Raw genomic sequence first — 15,102 nt, 5'->3', positions numbered from 1 at the left:
TGTATTGGTTCGTGTCAACTGACTTTGTATGTCAACAAAGTCATCTCAAACAATGTCATGTTTGCATAAAAATGTCATAATTGAGCGAATGACAGTTGTCATAAACATGCATAAAACCTCCTTCATATTCATGACGTGTCATGATAATGAAGGTGTCATGTCAGTCTTATGCACACCCCTTCAAGTAAAGGTTTACCGTTTAGGGTAATTCAACTGGATATTTCAGTTATCTCAACAAATATAACTAATTGCAGCAAAAAAACAAAAACAGTATCAATCACTTGTTGGGAAAGTATTATTCTCAATTGTTTTCAGACACACATGGTCACGATATTCTTCTTCTGTTTAAGGCATTTATAAAATCCAAAATCATTTCAGATGCTTGAATACGTTCATCAGAATTAAAGAATAACATATATGCTTGAACATTATTAGCATTCAATGACAAACATATTGTAAAAAAAAATTATGCCAATACATTATGTGCAGAGGTTTTGACCAGTAAGTGACTTCTGTAAACGTTTATGGTACTCTCAGGCAGTATTCTCAAGGTCTCAAGTTATTCATTTTAATATGCCAAAGCATAAGCTACAACCTCACTTCCCACCTGAGGAGACTCTAATAAGGATAAAGAGGTTTGAACAATGGATGGACATATTTTGAAGTGATATAATTAGTGGGTTTATTATTCAATAATACAATGAATTAGAAGTTCCACTTTATTTCGATAGTCCATTCTACTAACTACAAGTAACTTTGCAACTACATGTCAACTAACTCTCATTAGAGTATTAGTAGACTGTCAGTAGACTGTAAGGTTAGGGTTAGGTGTTAGGGTTAGTAGAATAAGTTGACTTGTAGTTGTCAAGTTACTTGTAGTCTTTTGGGGGAACATCAAAATAAAATGGTTGACATGTAGTTGCAAAGTTACTTATAGTTAGTAGAATGTCTTAAGTGGACTATCAAAATAAAGTGTTACCGAATTAGATGCACTTTCAGACATTACACTATTCATTAAAACCTATAGGCTAACTTGAGTGAAATCAAAACATTTGAATTCATAGGGTTGCTATTATGAACAAACTTTAATCAAAATATGAGCAATTAAATATGTAAATATTCAAAATATATAAATATAATTTAGAAATATATGTAAATATATCTCTGTACTGTATATAAGTCATAGAATAAGTTTACAGTAAGGAAGTGTTGTATTCTGGCGTAATGTGTGCGAGAATGGAAGTGATGAGTAAACAAAATGGATGAAGTTCGCTACTTCTGTCTTATGTGCTTCATTGCTTACTAACTCCGGACAGATACCACATTAACCTTTCAGATGAATCTCTTTTTCTGGTACAGTATATGCTTGGTCTGTCATCAGTTATTCAATTATTAAACCAAACTGTAAAAAAAAAAAACTTTGGTCACACTATATTAGGTGGCCTTACAAGACTGTTACTGTGTAACTACATGTTTTTCTGAAAAATTCCCACATTTATTTCTAATGAGTTTGAGGCATGGTTGGGTTTAGGAGTAAGGGTGGGGTTAATTTCACATTTGTAACCTAAATGTTAAACAGATTAGCCAGATTAATCTTTGCCAAATTTCTCAACATTTTACTCTGCATTCTGTGGCTGCTATTGACTCTTTGCCTTCAGTGCTTGACCCTAATGCTGTACTTTGGCTTGACTCTGATCTTTCTTTTAGCACTCATGTACATAATATAACTAATAAGCTCAACTGCTCACTTAGAATTTTATACCAATAAATTAACTGTTTTAATTTTCCTGTCAGAAAAATAATTGTTTCTCAACTTTTATTGCCAATCTTGGATTATGCCGACATCGTACACCATAATACTACAGCCTCCTGCCTTCAGTCTCTTAACACTGCCTACAATAGCCTGTGTAGATGTATCCCCCGCTGCCCCTACAGAACACACCATTGTGAAATGTACCATCAACTGTCCTGGCTGACCCTACCAGATAGAAGGCGTTTTCATTGGTTCCAATTTATTTTTAAATGTATTTATGTGGACTATCCTTCTTATTTAAAACAATATCTAATTCCATTTAGCTCATTTTGTAACTTGCGACACAATAACCAAATCTATTTTCTCATTCCTCAAATCAATAAAGAAATAGGAAGATATGCATTTCAACATAAAGCACCGTATGAGTGGTATAACCTTCCAATTTCAATTCCCTCTTTGACTTCCTTTCCAATGTTTAAGAATGCCCTAGCTCAACATCTTCAGAATACATGCAATTGTTTTTTGTTTTTTTTATATCTCTGTGCTGGTTTGCTCTACAGTGGGTACCACTGATAGAGTTGATACCCTTAAACGGGATTAAATGAAACCTATTTTAAGCATGGTGCATTAATCCTTTACATTGTTTTGTGCATACGTGTTTACTGGTGTCTAGATGTGTGTTTCGGTACATACATATTACATGCGTTTACTCTTTTGAGGGATGAGTGAGCAACCTTTGGAGAGTCTTGAGTGAGTGTCTTGTTTGTATGAGTTATGTATTATATATTTCTGCACTTACCATTATTGCATTTGTGTATGTGTTTTCTGCTTTATTTGACTGCCGCTGTAAGGTCAATGTCAATTTCTGTACCTGGACTCGAGGACCCCCTCGAAAACGAGATGGTTCATCTCAAGGGGTTATTCCTCTTCAATAAATAAAATGTCAAATAAATGTACAAGTTTTCAGAAGAAGCCCACCTCATGCCTGTACTGCTCAAACACAGCCTAATACATTTACATATAGTATATATCAACTGGTCCTCATTGGTCTTTTACTGTTCTCTGCATTATTGTGAATGTTTTTAGTCAGTTAGGACTCCATATTTACTCATGAAAATATGCGGTAATATACTTTTTTTATACAATATATTGCAGAAATAAAACATCACATTGACAATGAATAAAATATACAATTTTACATTTTGATATTTAATACAAATAATAAATAAGTAGAAAATGGTTTAAAATTAATACCTACACAGAAATGAACAATACATTCATGTTATCTACTTACAATAATGAAGCCTATTACTATCTATTTTATTAATTCATATAATTACCATAATTCTAAATATAATCCTGATATAATGTCATTGTTTCCTGACCCATTTGTCCGAAGCATCTGATGTCATCACACTAAAAGGTTGTACTGTAAAATTAAAAATGGACACATTCAACAATTAAAATGCAGCACATTCAGTGTTTGGCAGTATCTATAGAGACTCGTCCTCCTCCTCCTCCTCCTCCTCCTGATGGTCATGTTGGCTGAGGTCCAGAGAGCTCTGTGAGTCGGCAGGGGTCACATGACCAAACCCAGAGTCTGTTTTAGTCTCTGACAAGTCTGTCTGAGAGACTGTGAGATCTCTGTGGTGGTCTGCAATATCCGTCTCGAAAGCTGCATTCTGTTCACCATGCACATGCTTCTTCTGAATCCCCTCAAAGATCTGAAGAACCTTCAGAAAATCACAACACACAGATTTTCTGTTAACTCCACACAGCTGCATAAGTCTGTGAATAGTAGGACATCCGTGCTGGAATGATCACTAGTTACCTTAGATTTAGGAATAAGACCGACACGGAAAAATCCAATCTGGCCACTCTCGATTTTGGTGCAGTCTACCACTGTGGAGGCGATATTCTCTGGTGACGGTCCATCACACAGCACCCCATCTACCTGCAGGATTTGGGCCAATTACATTTTAGTCTCCCGATGGGTATATTTATGAATCAAAAACAAAAAAACAAAAAAAAGAGACACAGAAAACCACCTTTGTACCTTGTCACCAAGTTTTGCATAAACTTGGTTATGATGTGTAGTATCTGCCTCACCAGTAGGATTAGCAGATGTGACCGCAATGGGACCCACCTAGTCAAACAGGAATGCACGGTTTATACTATGATAAAGTCCAACATTTCCATGAGAAAACAATTACAACACATACCGCATTTATGAGGTGTGTAGCGACAGCACAGTCTGGGTTTCTAATGGCTATGCTCTGTGGTGTGCCAATATATTTTGATGATTCACCCAATCCAAAGAACTCCATCCATGGAGCTAAGATTAAATAGAGAAGTTTGGATTTAATGTTACATAGTTTGGTATATCAGGTCCATTGCTAATATCACATCACCCACCTCTTGCTATAACCAGGCTAATGGAAGATGGCCAAGCAGCTTCCATAAAGTCCCAGAGAACAGGGCTGATCTGTTGTTTGACTGGCTCCAGCTGCTTTATGGATGAAATCCATAAGGACATGGGACGTTCTTTAGCCTGTTTCTTTACACTATAGAGGTGTGATTGCATGGTTAGAGACACTAATGGAGCAACAGAAACCAAAAGTGGTTATTCTTACATTTAGGCTTACCTATATGCCTTTTCAACAGCCTGCGGGCGATTGCAAGCTGCCACAAGTACATAGACCGTGTCAGTGGGCATTCCACATATGCCCCCGTTCTTCATGATCTCTGTCATAAAAGAAAGGAAAGTCTATAGACACATACAAACTCATGTAAATGCAAACAGATTGGCCAATAGACCTTAGTCAGGGTAGTGCCATATTTAATTTCTGACAGGAATGAAAACGAGGCTGTGAGGGATAGAAGTAGAGTGTGTTCAATGAAGTGTACTGTTGTCAAACAACATACTGATTGTTAAGCCGATGAAACATCTTTCCAAAAGACTTTCTACAAACAAAAACTCCATAAAACAGTTTTGAAAATTAAATGTGATCTATGTATTTATAGTAACATGACTTGAAGAACACTTATGGTAACCCACACTCATAATTTTTCCTCTGCATTTAGCCCATCCAGGTTAGTGAACACACATTAGGAGCAGTGAGTAGTGAACATACGTGGACACACACACCCGGAGCAGTGGGGCACTCGGGGAGTGATTGGGGGTTCGGTGCCTTACTCAAGGGCACCTCAGTCATTTCCTGCCGGTATTGAAAATCGAACCCACAACCTTCGGGTTACCAGTTTGACTCTCTAACCATTAGGCCACAACTGCTTGGTTAGAGGGCATGCCATTGTAAAGAGTCTATCCCTCACAGCTTTTCATTTGTGTACAATATGACATCTTCCCTGACTAAGTATATACATAGAAATGTTCTGACTTTTTCGATAGTGGCTCACCTGCAATCTGCTGAACAGATGTGGACCTCCTGGCTGTAAGATGAGGGCAACTGTCTTTGCCTCCTCCAAAGCCACTCAACTTGATGAAAGGATCACCCAATGGCAGTTGTGGACTTTTAAAGGTGGAGTTGAAAATGCTGGCCAGGAAAATGTAGAAGCTGACCAGCCCAACAATGATGGTCACACCGATATCGTAGCCGAAGGGCAGTACGCCTACTGCATCCAGTAAGAAGCTAATGAGGATGAGTTGGAAGGTGAAGGTATAGACGAACCAAGCCTTGTTGAGAAACAGAGCCCCAGCAGTCACTAATACATTGAAGATCATGAAACTGATGATTCCCACAGCTAGGTGTAGGCCACGCACATCTCCATAGAGGCCGCCGAAGCGTGTCAGCCCCCACACAGTCCACATTATGCCGTAAAGGATGAAAGTCGTACTCTCTAGAGTCTTTCCTCGAGCAAAGGCAACGAAACCACATATTAGGTGTAGCACGCCACCTGAAACCACTGCCCAAGGTAGGATGATAATGGCCAAGGGGTTTCCACTTGAAAGTGAGGCTGTAATTGAAAAGGCAGCCAGGACACTGCAACCATGGCCTAACACCTCAGCGTCTGCATACTTAGAGTAGCCCAGATAGGGAGCATGTAGATCTTTGTCATGGGTTTGTAAAACAAATGTATTACTGCGGCTCAACAGGTTCTTAAGGAACCCGGCACCTGTGGGTATCTTGTTTAAGGAAACCATGTTATAAAGGGTTATAAAGAGCACAAAAGCAGACGTAACAAAGATGGCAGCCTGTACACCTTGTGTTCCTCTCTGAAAGAAGCTCTGGGGTTCGGCTGCAATTGCTATACAGTATGCCACAAACAACAGTTGGTAGATAGTGTTCACAAATCCTCCCTGCAAGCTAAACAAAGCCAGGATGAAAAACAACACAGAGAATACAGCTGGAAAAGGCACTGGCGAATAGGGCACCTGGTTTGTTAAGTGCACAACTAGTGCAGTGTACCCTTCAGTGAAGCGTAGAATGGATGTGAAGCCGTAGAAAGTGGCCGCCAGGGTGTCCATAGATCTATAGCTCTTAACACACACACCCAGCTGAAAGACACCAGCGGTCCATAGCCATGGCACATGGCCAGAGAAAAGCTTAGGCACAACACCAAGCAGAGGACAAGCTAGCACGCTAGCTGACAGCAGGTTCATGATTATACCAATGGTCACGATATCATTAGCTTCTTGATTCTGTAACGGTTTCAAGCTCTCTTTCTTAAATGTTCCGGGTAGCTGAATCTTTCTTTGTGTAATGTAAGACAACAAACGGCCACTGCCAAAGTAAGCACCCACTAAACAGACCATGAGGTAGCAGACAGCGGTGGCTGACTGTCCGAAAGCTAAATCTGCCAAACCAGCAATCTGGTGGGCACATGCTAAACATATGGACAGGGCAATGAATGAGAGGACAATCTCATGACATATAACAGCCACAATGCAAATAACAAGCAGTGCCAGAGTGAAAGCTGCAAGACCTGGCACCATAGCATCTCTCAGCTCATTTCTGCCATTTATTATCTTTTCACCTGAAAGTATGTGCACTAAACCTGAACCACTCCATAGGGCGGACACTGTCAAGCACAAACTACCAAAAAGTGCATTGTGGGACCGGTTGCGCCGTACACCTATATAAAAGGACAGTGAGATGGAGAATGATAGAGGGAGAGGGAGAGGGAGAGGGGGGAGAGGGAGAGGGAGAGGGGGGAGAGGGGGGAGAGGGAGGGAGGGAGGGAGGGAGGGAGGGAGGGAGGGGGGGGGGGGGGGGGGTTATTTATCAACTTTAAAATGAGTAAAATAAATAAATAATTAGAGCTCAATAAAACATTTTGTATACATTTTCATGCAACAAGGGAATGGACAATTTAGTTTATGTGATTATGTTTAGTTTATATTGTTCTTGTTTCTGCTTTGTCATCGGTTATTCAATTATTCAACTAAATCGTCAACCTAAAATGTTAGGTTGACAAGGCATCTAATATGGTAAGATGCCGTATGGGCATCTTACCCCTCTTTTTATATTTTACATTTTGTATATTTTGTGCTATTACAACTAAATTAGTGAATGTATTAATTTCCTATAATAACACATTGGCTGATACATCATCATCCTGCACATGTTAAACATCTAAATATGTTTTATTTGACAAAATAAAAGACTAAAACTAACTTGTGAATAACTTGTAGCTTGTAAGTAATTAGCTAAAAAATAAAAAAATAAAATGTCAACGTGATTTACATTTCTGTGAAAAATATATTACCTGAATAAGCCAGCAGAGCCGCAATCATGAGGAGCAGAACTCCTAAAGCTGTGTCTGTGATCAGAGGTCTGTCTGGAGAGCTTGCATAGTTGTTCACCAGAAGCAACAAAGAACCTGTTAATAAGACACTATTATTATTGGCATCACTTTCATTTCAAGTCAAAAAAAAAAAAGAAAAGAAAAAAAAAGATTACCGTCAAGTGTTTCCATCAGCGTGTAGTTAACTTATTGCACAGTACACACGTTAGTTTTGCCCTCTACTGGCGTTTTTTTTAAACATAATAAAACAGCCTACAAATTAATGAGGATATTATTGCTTATCATAAAACATTTACAAAGATTAAAAATGCAATTACATCGCAAATAAATGTTTAAATTCGAAATAAATTTCTTTATCAGTTTTGTTGTATTAATAAAAAAAAAAAAAAAATACCGTTCGAGATTAAAAACAGCGATTAAAATCATTTAAATTCCTCGCTAATAAATCATTTGTAAGTTCTAAAAGCTCACAAAACGTTTTTCTATTTTTGCACATACCTCCAGATACTCCCAGAACTCCGATGGATAAGTGCAGCGATTCAGACTCCGCCATCCTTCTTCACAGTTCACACACACACAACCTCTCACACTCACTGAGCTTTATATACACACACACCCGCGACGACGTACACGATGATGTCAGAAAAGCACTCGCACAAAAGGTTTATTTCCTTCTTTCCTGGAGTTTCCTCAACCTCATATAACACTGATGGGAATACAAAACAAAAGTATGCAGTTTCAATTGTTTAACTTTTATTTAAGCCATATAGCCTAGGCTACTAATTAGAAACTATATCTTATTACTTTTTCGTTTAATACACTTGAATGTCGGCTACGTTTTTTGTCAAATGTGGATGCAGATAGAAAATATGCATTTATTTTAAAGAAAAATAGCACAAATATACTTTTCAAAATTATTTAACAGAAGTGTTAGATTTCAAATTAATAATTAATTTCAAATTATTAGATATAGAGCTAATAATGAAGAAAAGTATTACGAAAAGGTAATGGAACATATTTGCATAATTAATGTGAAATTCTACACATTACTCAGCTAGGACACCTGTGTGAATCTGAGGAGATCTGACTTCAAACATCCAGGGAAAATGTCTGTGACAACAATCATCTCTAGTCATTGCGGAAAAAAAATACATAAAAAAAATAATATATATATATATATATAACACCAGCGTTTATATATACTATATATATGTAGTAAACAAATATTTTTTTTTTAAATGTATATGTATTAGTAATGTTTTATATCCTTATACTGTACAGCTCACCAAATCACATCCTGTCAATTATGTGAAACTTTCTTTGGCTTTGTTGCAGTGCAGTTAATATGCCACCAATGTAAATACAGGTGAACTCAGACAGAAAGGTCAGCATGACTAAGCATTGTCTACATGGGCAAACAGACAAAAGCTTTCTTTTTCCTTCCAGGAAGCTCTGGCAGTGTGTGACCGTTTAACACGCCTCCATGGGAGGGACCACATTCAGTAATATAAGCAGTCAGCCCGTGTGTTCTTCTGTGCGTTCAGTGAAACATTCAGAAAGACTACACACTTCACTGAAAAGGACAACTCCTTTAACAAGGTAGGTTAAAGCAATCGATTTACTGTAACCTTTAAGTTTAACTCTGAAACATCATTATTTCCATATCCATTTTCTGATTATTTTTAAGGTTGTTGTTTAATGGTACTATTAATATTATTCTCACTATTACTCTTACTGTAACCAACATTTTGAATAGAGTATGTGCATAATAAAACCAACAAGAAATTGTTTTTAGCACTTGTTTACTATAACTCCTTGGAAACTGATGTGTGTTACCTTGGCCAAACTCTCTAGGGGTGTTAGCCATATAAATATCTAATTCTGCAAGTGTGTATGTAACTGGCATTTGTTGTGTACTTCTAATATCTCTTCTCACTGTTATGAACCTTTACATTGTGTTCAAATGAATACTTACAGTAAAAGAGCAACGTTAAAAGTTGATTTCCTTGTTTGTGTTTAGTGTAACAGGCAAGATGGTAAAGCGTGTGGCGGTGATTTTGTCAGGATGTGGTGTGTATGATGGCACAGAAGTTCATGAGGCGTCTGCTGTAATGGTACACCTCAGTCGAGCAGGTGCCAAGGTAATGACACACACACAAACACACACACACACAAGACAAGTTCTAGCGTGAAAATAAAGCTTGTCATTTGTGTCTCAGTTGGACTTGGCTTTAATGCAGCTCACTTTGCGGTGTAGGTTCAGATGTTTGCCCCAGATATTGAGATGATGCATGTGGTGAATCACTGTGAAGGACAGCCTGGGACAGACAAGAGGAACGTGCTGCAGGAGAGCGCCCGCATCGCCCGGGGGGACATCACTGACCTGGCCAAGCTCGACGTCAGCGCCTTTGATGCTCTCGTCATCCCAGGTAATTGAAACGTCTGCACAAATTCAGTACTATATAGATTACATATTACTATACTGTATATACAAAAAGGGGCTTTCGCACCGGAGGAACCTTTTCATAGTTCCTAGAGCTATTGGCGGAAGTACACGGATTTTGGCACGTTTGCACCGCAGGAACTAGAAATGATTTGAGTTCTAGGAACTCCTTTTGGAGGAACTAATTTATCTCCTACTTCAGAGTCGATCTAAACCAGCACTATAGGAACTATCTGTGATGTTAGTGTTCGCTGATTGGCCGAACACACGCGAAACACCTGCACCCGCCATTTTAAAAAAAAGGCCAATATATTTACTCCACAAACTAACTCTATAAACATGTAAAACAGTGATAGATGGACCTCTTAACCTCTACACTGAGGAGAAAATCCAACGTGACTTTGAGGGGACCAAGCCAAACATGATTATGTATTTCTGCTCAGCAACACTGGACATCCACCACACGGCAAACGCTAATACTTTTTCATATACTGTCTATTTTCAATGTATAACAGTTATTTCCAGTAACGTATTAGACAGGACTGTTAAACAGATCATAATCTAATGAAGACGGAGAGTGCTAGCACTGTTTGTTTGCTCAGGATCTGCCGTTCTCAGCGCCGTCAAAATAAAAGTTCATTCTGGTGGTGCGAATGCAACCAGGAAAATTTTCCTAAGGGAACTATTAGTTATCTGGGAAACACCCTGGTGGCTAGTTCCTATAACTACCCGGTTCAAAAGCCCTTAACGTGATAACACCCTGGTTAAGCAACTTCACAAAAAAACAAGCACAAATAGGTGTTTTAAATGCAGGCCAATGTTCTTAGTGAAAGCCAAACCTCCAAATTAAACTATGGACTGCATTTTTTGGTCCAAAAGGTGTGATTAAAACGTTAGTAGATTTATTTATTCGTTTGGTAACAATAAATAAAGAGACATTACCAATTGTCTTTTTTACTCTGAACATGTTTGTCACTTTAAAATAATAGTCCAGATCACTAGTAGTTCCTAGGCAAAACTTGAGTGATTATTAATGCATTTTATGACCATATTCAGAGTAAAAAGCAACAACTGATCACATCTCAGACACACGTTAATGTTGTGATTGGTAATTAATTGGTAATATAATTTGTCATAGTTAGTTGATAGTTCTTAATGATGCTAATCTCATTCAGTAATTATTGATTACTTAAGAAACTATCTTAGTCCTAAATGTGATTTTACTTACTGACTAGTTAAGCTTTTTTTTCTATATTAGTTAAAGCTGAAGTGTTAATGTAGGACTACTCATTTGTGCTGCATTAATTCCTGCATAGTTAATGATGGACCATTACTCTAAAATGTTACCTTTTTATTTATATTTTTTAAATAAAATGATAATTTAGAAATTAAATTATATTTTCTACCCCGATATTAGCCCTCTGATTCAAAGGCTCTGTTTAAATGTGTCACAAGACTTCAATATAAACGCCCACTACTATTAACAAGAACTGAACAAACAAATAATGCTCTACTGAGAATTTTGCATAGTAAATAGACAATTTCCTATTAGGATCCTTTGAAAGGTAAAGCTATTTATACTCCAGTCATCCTGTTGTAGTAGATCTTTTATCTGGCCATATAATGTGTGTGAGTATGGATCTGTGTCTGGCAGGCAGTCTTGTGCGGATGTATTAACCTCCATTGTCTAATAAAACTTGTTTCAATAAAAGCTTACAGTATAACTTACATTGACCTCCTATATTTCAAAGATCAAGGAAATTTGATTTCTCAATTCATGGTGAATGAACTCTTGATGTGCCATGCAGGTGGTTTTGGAGTGGCTAAAAACCTGAGCGACTGGGCCACCAAAGGCAAGGACTACTCAATCACTCCTGAGATTGAGAAGGTCATTAAAGGTTTCCATCAGGCGAAGAAACCCATGGGCATGTGCTGCATCTCCCCTGTGCTGGCAGCCAAAGCTATCCCAGGATGTGAGATCACCGTCGGACACGACTGCGAGTGTGAGAAGTGAGTTTGGGCAATATCTTCAAGCAGGGTTCATAGAGATGATGGTTTGAAGGTGCAGTGTGTAAAGTTCTAGTGGTGAGGTTGCGAATTGCAACCAACAGAAGTTACGGGGGCCGACAGAAGTGATGTCGTCGTCTGAGACAGCAGAGATTCTTTACAAAGATAAATTAATAAATTAGGTTTACTTAATTATTCAGTAAAACGATATGTTATTGCGAATATTATTTTTACTTGTTCATCATTGTGTCTTTAGCTAGCTTCTTAACATGAAAAACAACATAGTGACGAAACGAGTTCTGTAGTAGTTTGTCCGTTTAGGGCCACTGTAGAAACATGGCGGCGCAAAATGGCTATTTCAATGTAAGGAGACCAGCGGTGTGTGTAGATAGAAATGGCCCATTCTAAGGTAATAAAAACATAATGGTTCATTATGTAAGGTCTTTATTCACCACTGAGAACATAGTTATGTATATGATATTGCATTTCTGTAAACAGATCCTCCTAAATATCACACAATGCACAAAGCAGTAGAGCTCTTAAAAGTGGGCTCTGGTGATACAACTGGTTGATATTGTCTTTCTTGCAACCGCAGGTGGCCGTACGCTCAGGTGGCTGTAACCATGGCAGAACTGGGAAGCAAACACTTGAATAAAAATGTCGGTGAGGTGCATGTGGATTCCAAGAACAAACTGGTGACTACAAGTGCGTTCATGTGCAACGCTCCCATCCATGAGATCTTTGATGGTCTGGGTGTCATGATTAAAGAAGTTCTCAAACTAGCCTAACTTTTAACAGAAGTCTATTTATTTATAAACAAATTCATCACAAAACCGGTTTTTTATCGAAAAGGAGAAACAGAACAAACCATCTGTCAATGTTTTTGTTGTTGTGGTAACCTATTATCAATAAAACTGAACTGAATTTAAACATTTCCTTGTTCGTATTGATATTTTACACTTAGTCAGTCTTTCATGAATATGGAATATATTATATTGTACCAATGATAAAAATGTGGAAGATGTTATGTTTTGTGAAGGAGGGCCTTTGAGCTGTGTTTATGATCACAACAATATAGTGGTTTTCAATTAGTCACAACACATACAGTATACATATTTATTTTAGGTATGGGAATGGCTTATTTTAAAAATGTGATGCCTATATTTTGGGCTGTTTTTGATTGGCTATTGGGGTAGTTTTGTTACACAGACCTGGCAACGTCATACTGCACGATACAGGACGTATCATGATACTCAGGCTACTCGCAATACAGTATGTATCAATAATGGGGAATTAAAGCATTCCTTTCATTAAAAAATATCATCATGGTCCTAGTTTTCCTGTTTATATAAATTTGATTTCATTGACATTAAACAGAATAAATACGTTGTAATTCCAAGCATAATCAATTACATGATATCATCAAATATTGCACAGAGAAAATCGAATTTATCCAGTAGAGCTAACAAAAAAACAGTTGTCACGCTAAACTGTGGCTGTAATGAATTGCACGCCGATCAGAGATAACAGTCTTTAATATAATAATCCAAAAACAGGAATACAAGCATCCAGTGATGCTTTTTAAGATCTCATTACAGTATAGAATCATTGTCAGGTTTCTATATGTACACTTTGCTCTTTTATTTAGACCTAGGCTTTACAGATATACACTCATTTCCAGTGTTGCTAATTGTGACAGCAAGTCTCATCATACTCATATCTTATTGTAGCGGCACGAGGATGGGATGGAATGATTTTAAGCATAAATGATCTCTGCTAACGACTACGCCACCCTGGAATCTTGCCAGGGACAATAAAATATAGTTTGTTATTTAAGGAAACACAGGTTCGTCCACAGTAAGGCGGCAGGAGACGTGGGTACAAAAATATAAATTTGTTTTATTAAAGATAAATAATCAATATAAAATGCACAAACATCAACAGCACTCAATGTAGACAATTTTGTGGTTCCACGAGCACACATGGAGCGACCTGAGTCAGCAGGACAGGAGCCGAGGCAGAGCAGTGGATAAGGGCACATAAGGCCTCCACGACAAGTCACCTTTTCCGCACGCCTGTGCATATACACTCACACCAGTACACACACTCACACCACTCAGCACACCACACTCGTGAGGGAGACCACCACCAACAATCCGCCCCTGCTTTGTGCACTCAGCTCCTGGAACAGAAATGTCACTGTTGAAACACACTCAGAATTGTCACTGTTGAAACACACTCAGAATTGTCACTCCAAGAGACAAAAATTGGAGTAGAGATGTTCAGTTTCACGTTAAACATATTACAAAATTCTGAGTCAAAATACAAAATAAAAACTAATACAAATGAAAAGAAAACTTTCCTGGTGTCACAAGACACAGAGACAACCCCGAAATAAAGGGCTCACATGGAGGCACACCCACTAAAATAAACACAAAGGACAGTGTTTTCAGTCCTTTGTCCACAGCGGATCAAAGCAACAGCAAAAGCAGCAGAGCAGCAGAGCAGCAAAGCATAAAGCAGCAAAGCATAAAGCAGCAAAGCAACAGCGCCTCCAGAAGTAGTCCCACGCAGTCAACCGCACGGAAACTAATCGGTGGTGCAGATGCGACCCATTGGTCCATACTACATCTATAAATTTACAAATAATCAATCAGACAAACTCTGTGATTTAACTGCTAACCATTAATAAAAACTGTTTCTCTCAACAGATTGCCATTTAACCTAGGCGCAAATTTAAAACGACATACCTTTTAGGTGCGATCTCTGGGGACCAACTCAGTCAGGCAGACAACATGCATGTGGGCTCATCCCATCTATCAGGTGGACAGCGTGCGCGTCGGCAATAACTAAGCATTCTGGGCATGAAGTATAAACAACCATACTTTGACCATCAAGGGTACAACCTCAGCCGAATGCCAGCCGCGAAAGCTTGCATGTCGCCCTGGAAATAAGCTAATGTTAGCTACAGTATGCCATTGATCGACCAGCTCACAACACCCAACATACCTGAATGACGACAGAAAATGACGACACGGGAAGGGGCGGTGCCTCATGGCACCATACACTCTAACCAGCTTGTTTATATGCGCTACTACAGCTCACTGAAAGGACGAGCTCAAATGAATTAATC

The 15,102-nt window shown here is 38.3% G+C and overlaps 2 protein-coding genes and 1 long non-coding RNA gene across 3 annotated transcripts; 1 reads left to right on the top strand and 2 right to left on the bottom strand.

Annotated features, from left to right (window-relative positions):
• Window positions 1-2,872: 2,872 nt before the first annotated feature.
• On the bottom strand, window positions 2,873-8,144 carry LOC309504970 (uncharacterized protein). Its single transcript, XM_082178295.1, has 9 exons — window positions 8,018-8,144; window positions 7,481-7,594; window positions 5,171-6,847; window positions 4,399-4,498; window positions 4,169-4,317; window positions 3,976-4,088; window positions 3,810-3,899; window positions 3,585-3,707; window positions 2,873-3,486 (listed from the first exon to the last, which is right to left on the bottom strand). Exons 1-9 carry the CDS (start codon window positions 8,070-8,072, stop codon window positions 3,247-3,249), a joined length of 2,661 nt encoding a protein of 886 aa, XP_082034421.1. The 5' UTR covers window positions 8,073-8,144; the 3' UTR covers window positions 2,873-3,246.
• Window positions 8,145-8,963: 819 nt separating this feature from the next.
• On the top strand, window positions 8,964-12,899 carry LOC309504887 (glutamine amidotransferase-like class 1 domain-containing protein 3, mitochondrial). Its single transcript, XM_082178176.1, has 5 exons — window positions 8,964-9,118; window positions 9,540-9,660; window positions 9,777-9,948; window positions 11,771-11,972; window positions 12,565-12,899. Exons 1-5 carry the CDS (start codon window positions 9,003-9,005, stop codon window positions 12,755-12,757), a joined length of 804 nt encoding a protein of 267 aa, XP_082034302.1. The 5' UTR covers window positions 8,964-9,002; the 3' UTR covers window positions 12,758-12,899.
• A 949-nt stretch (window positions 12,900-13,848) lies between these two features.
• Window positions 13,849-15,102, bottom strand: LOC309504888. Its single transcript, XR_014208218.1, has 2 exons — window positions 14,720-15,102; window positions 13,849-14,151 (listed from the first exon to the last, which is right to left on the bottom strand). It is a non-coding gene; the product is annotated as an uncharacterized lncRNA (long non-coding RNA).

This window comes from Leuciscus leuciscus, assembly GCF_965113295.1.
Source record: "Leuciscus leuciscus genome assembly, chromosome: 8".
Lineage (NCBI taxonomy): Eukaryota > Metazoa > Chordata > Actinopteri > Cypriniformes > Leuciscidae > Leuciscus > Leuciscus leuciscus.
Note: the sequence above shows the minus strand (reverse complement) of the source record. Positions and strands in the feature narration are given on the sequence as shown.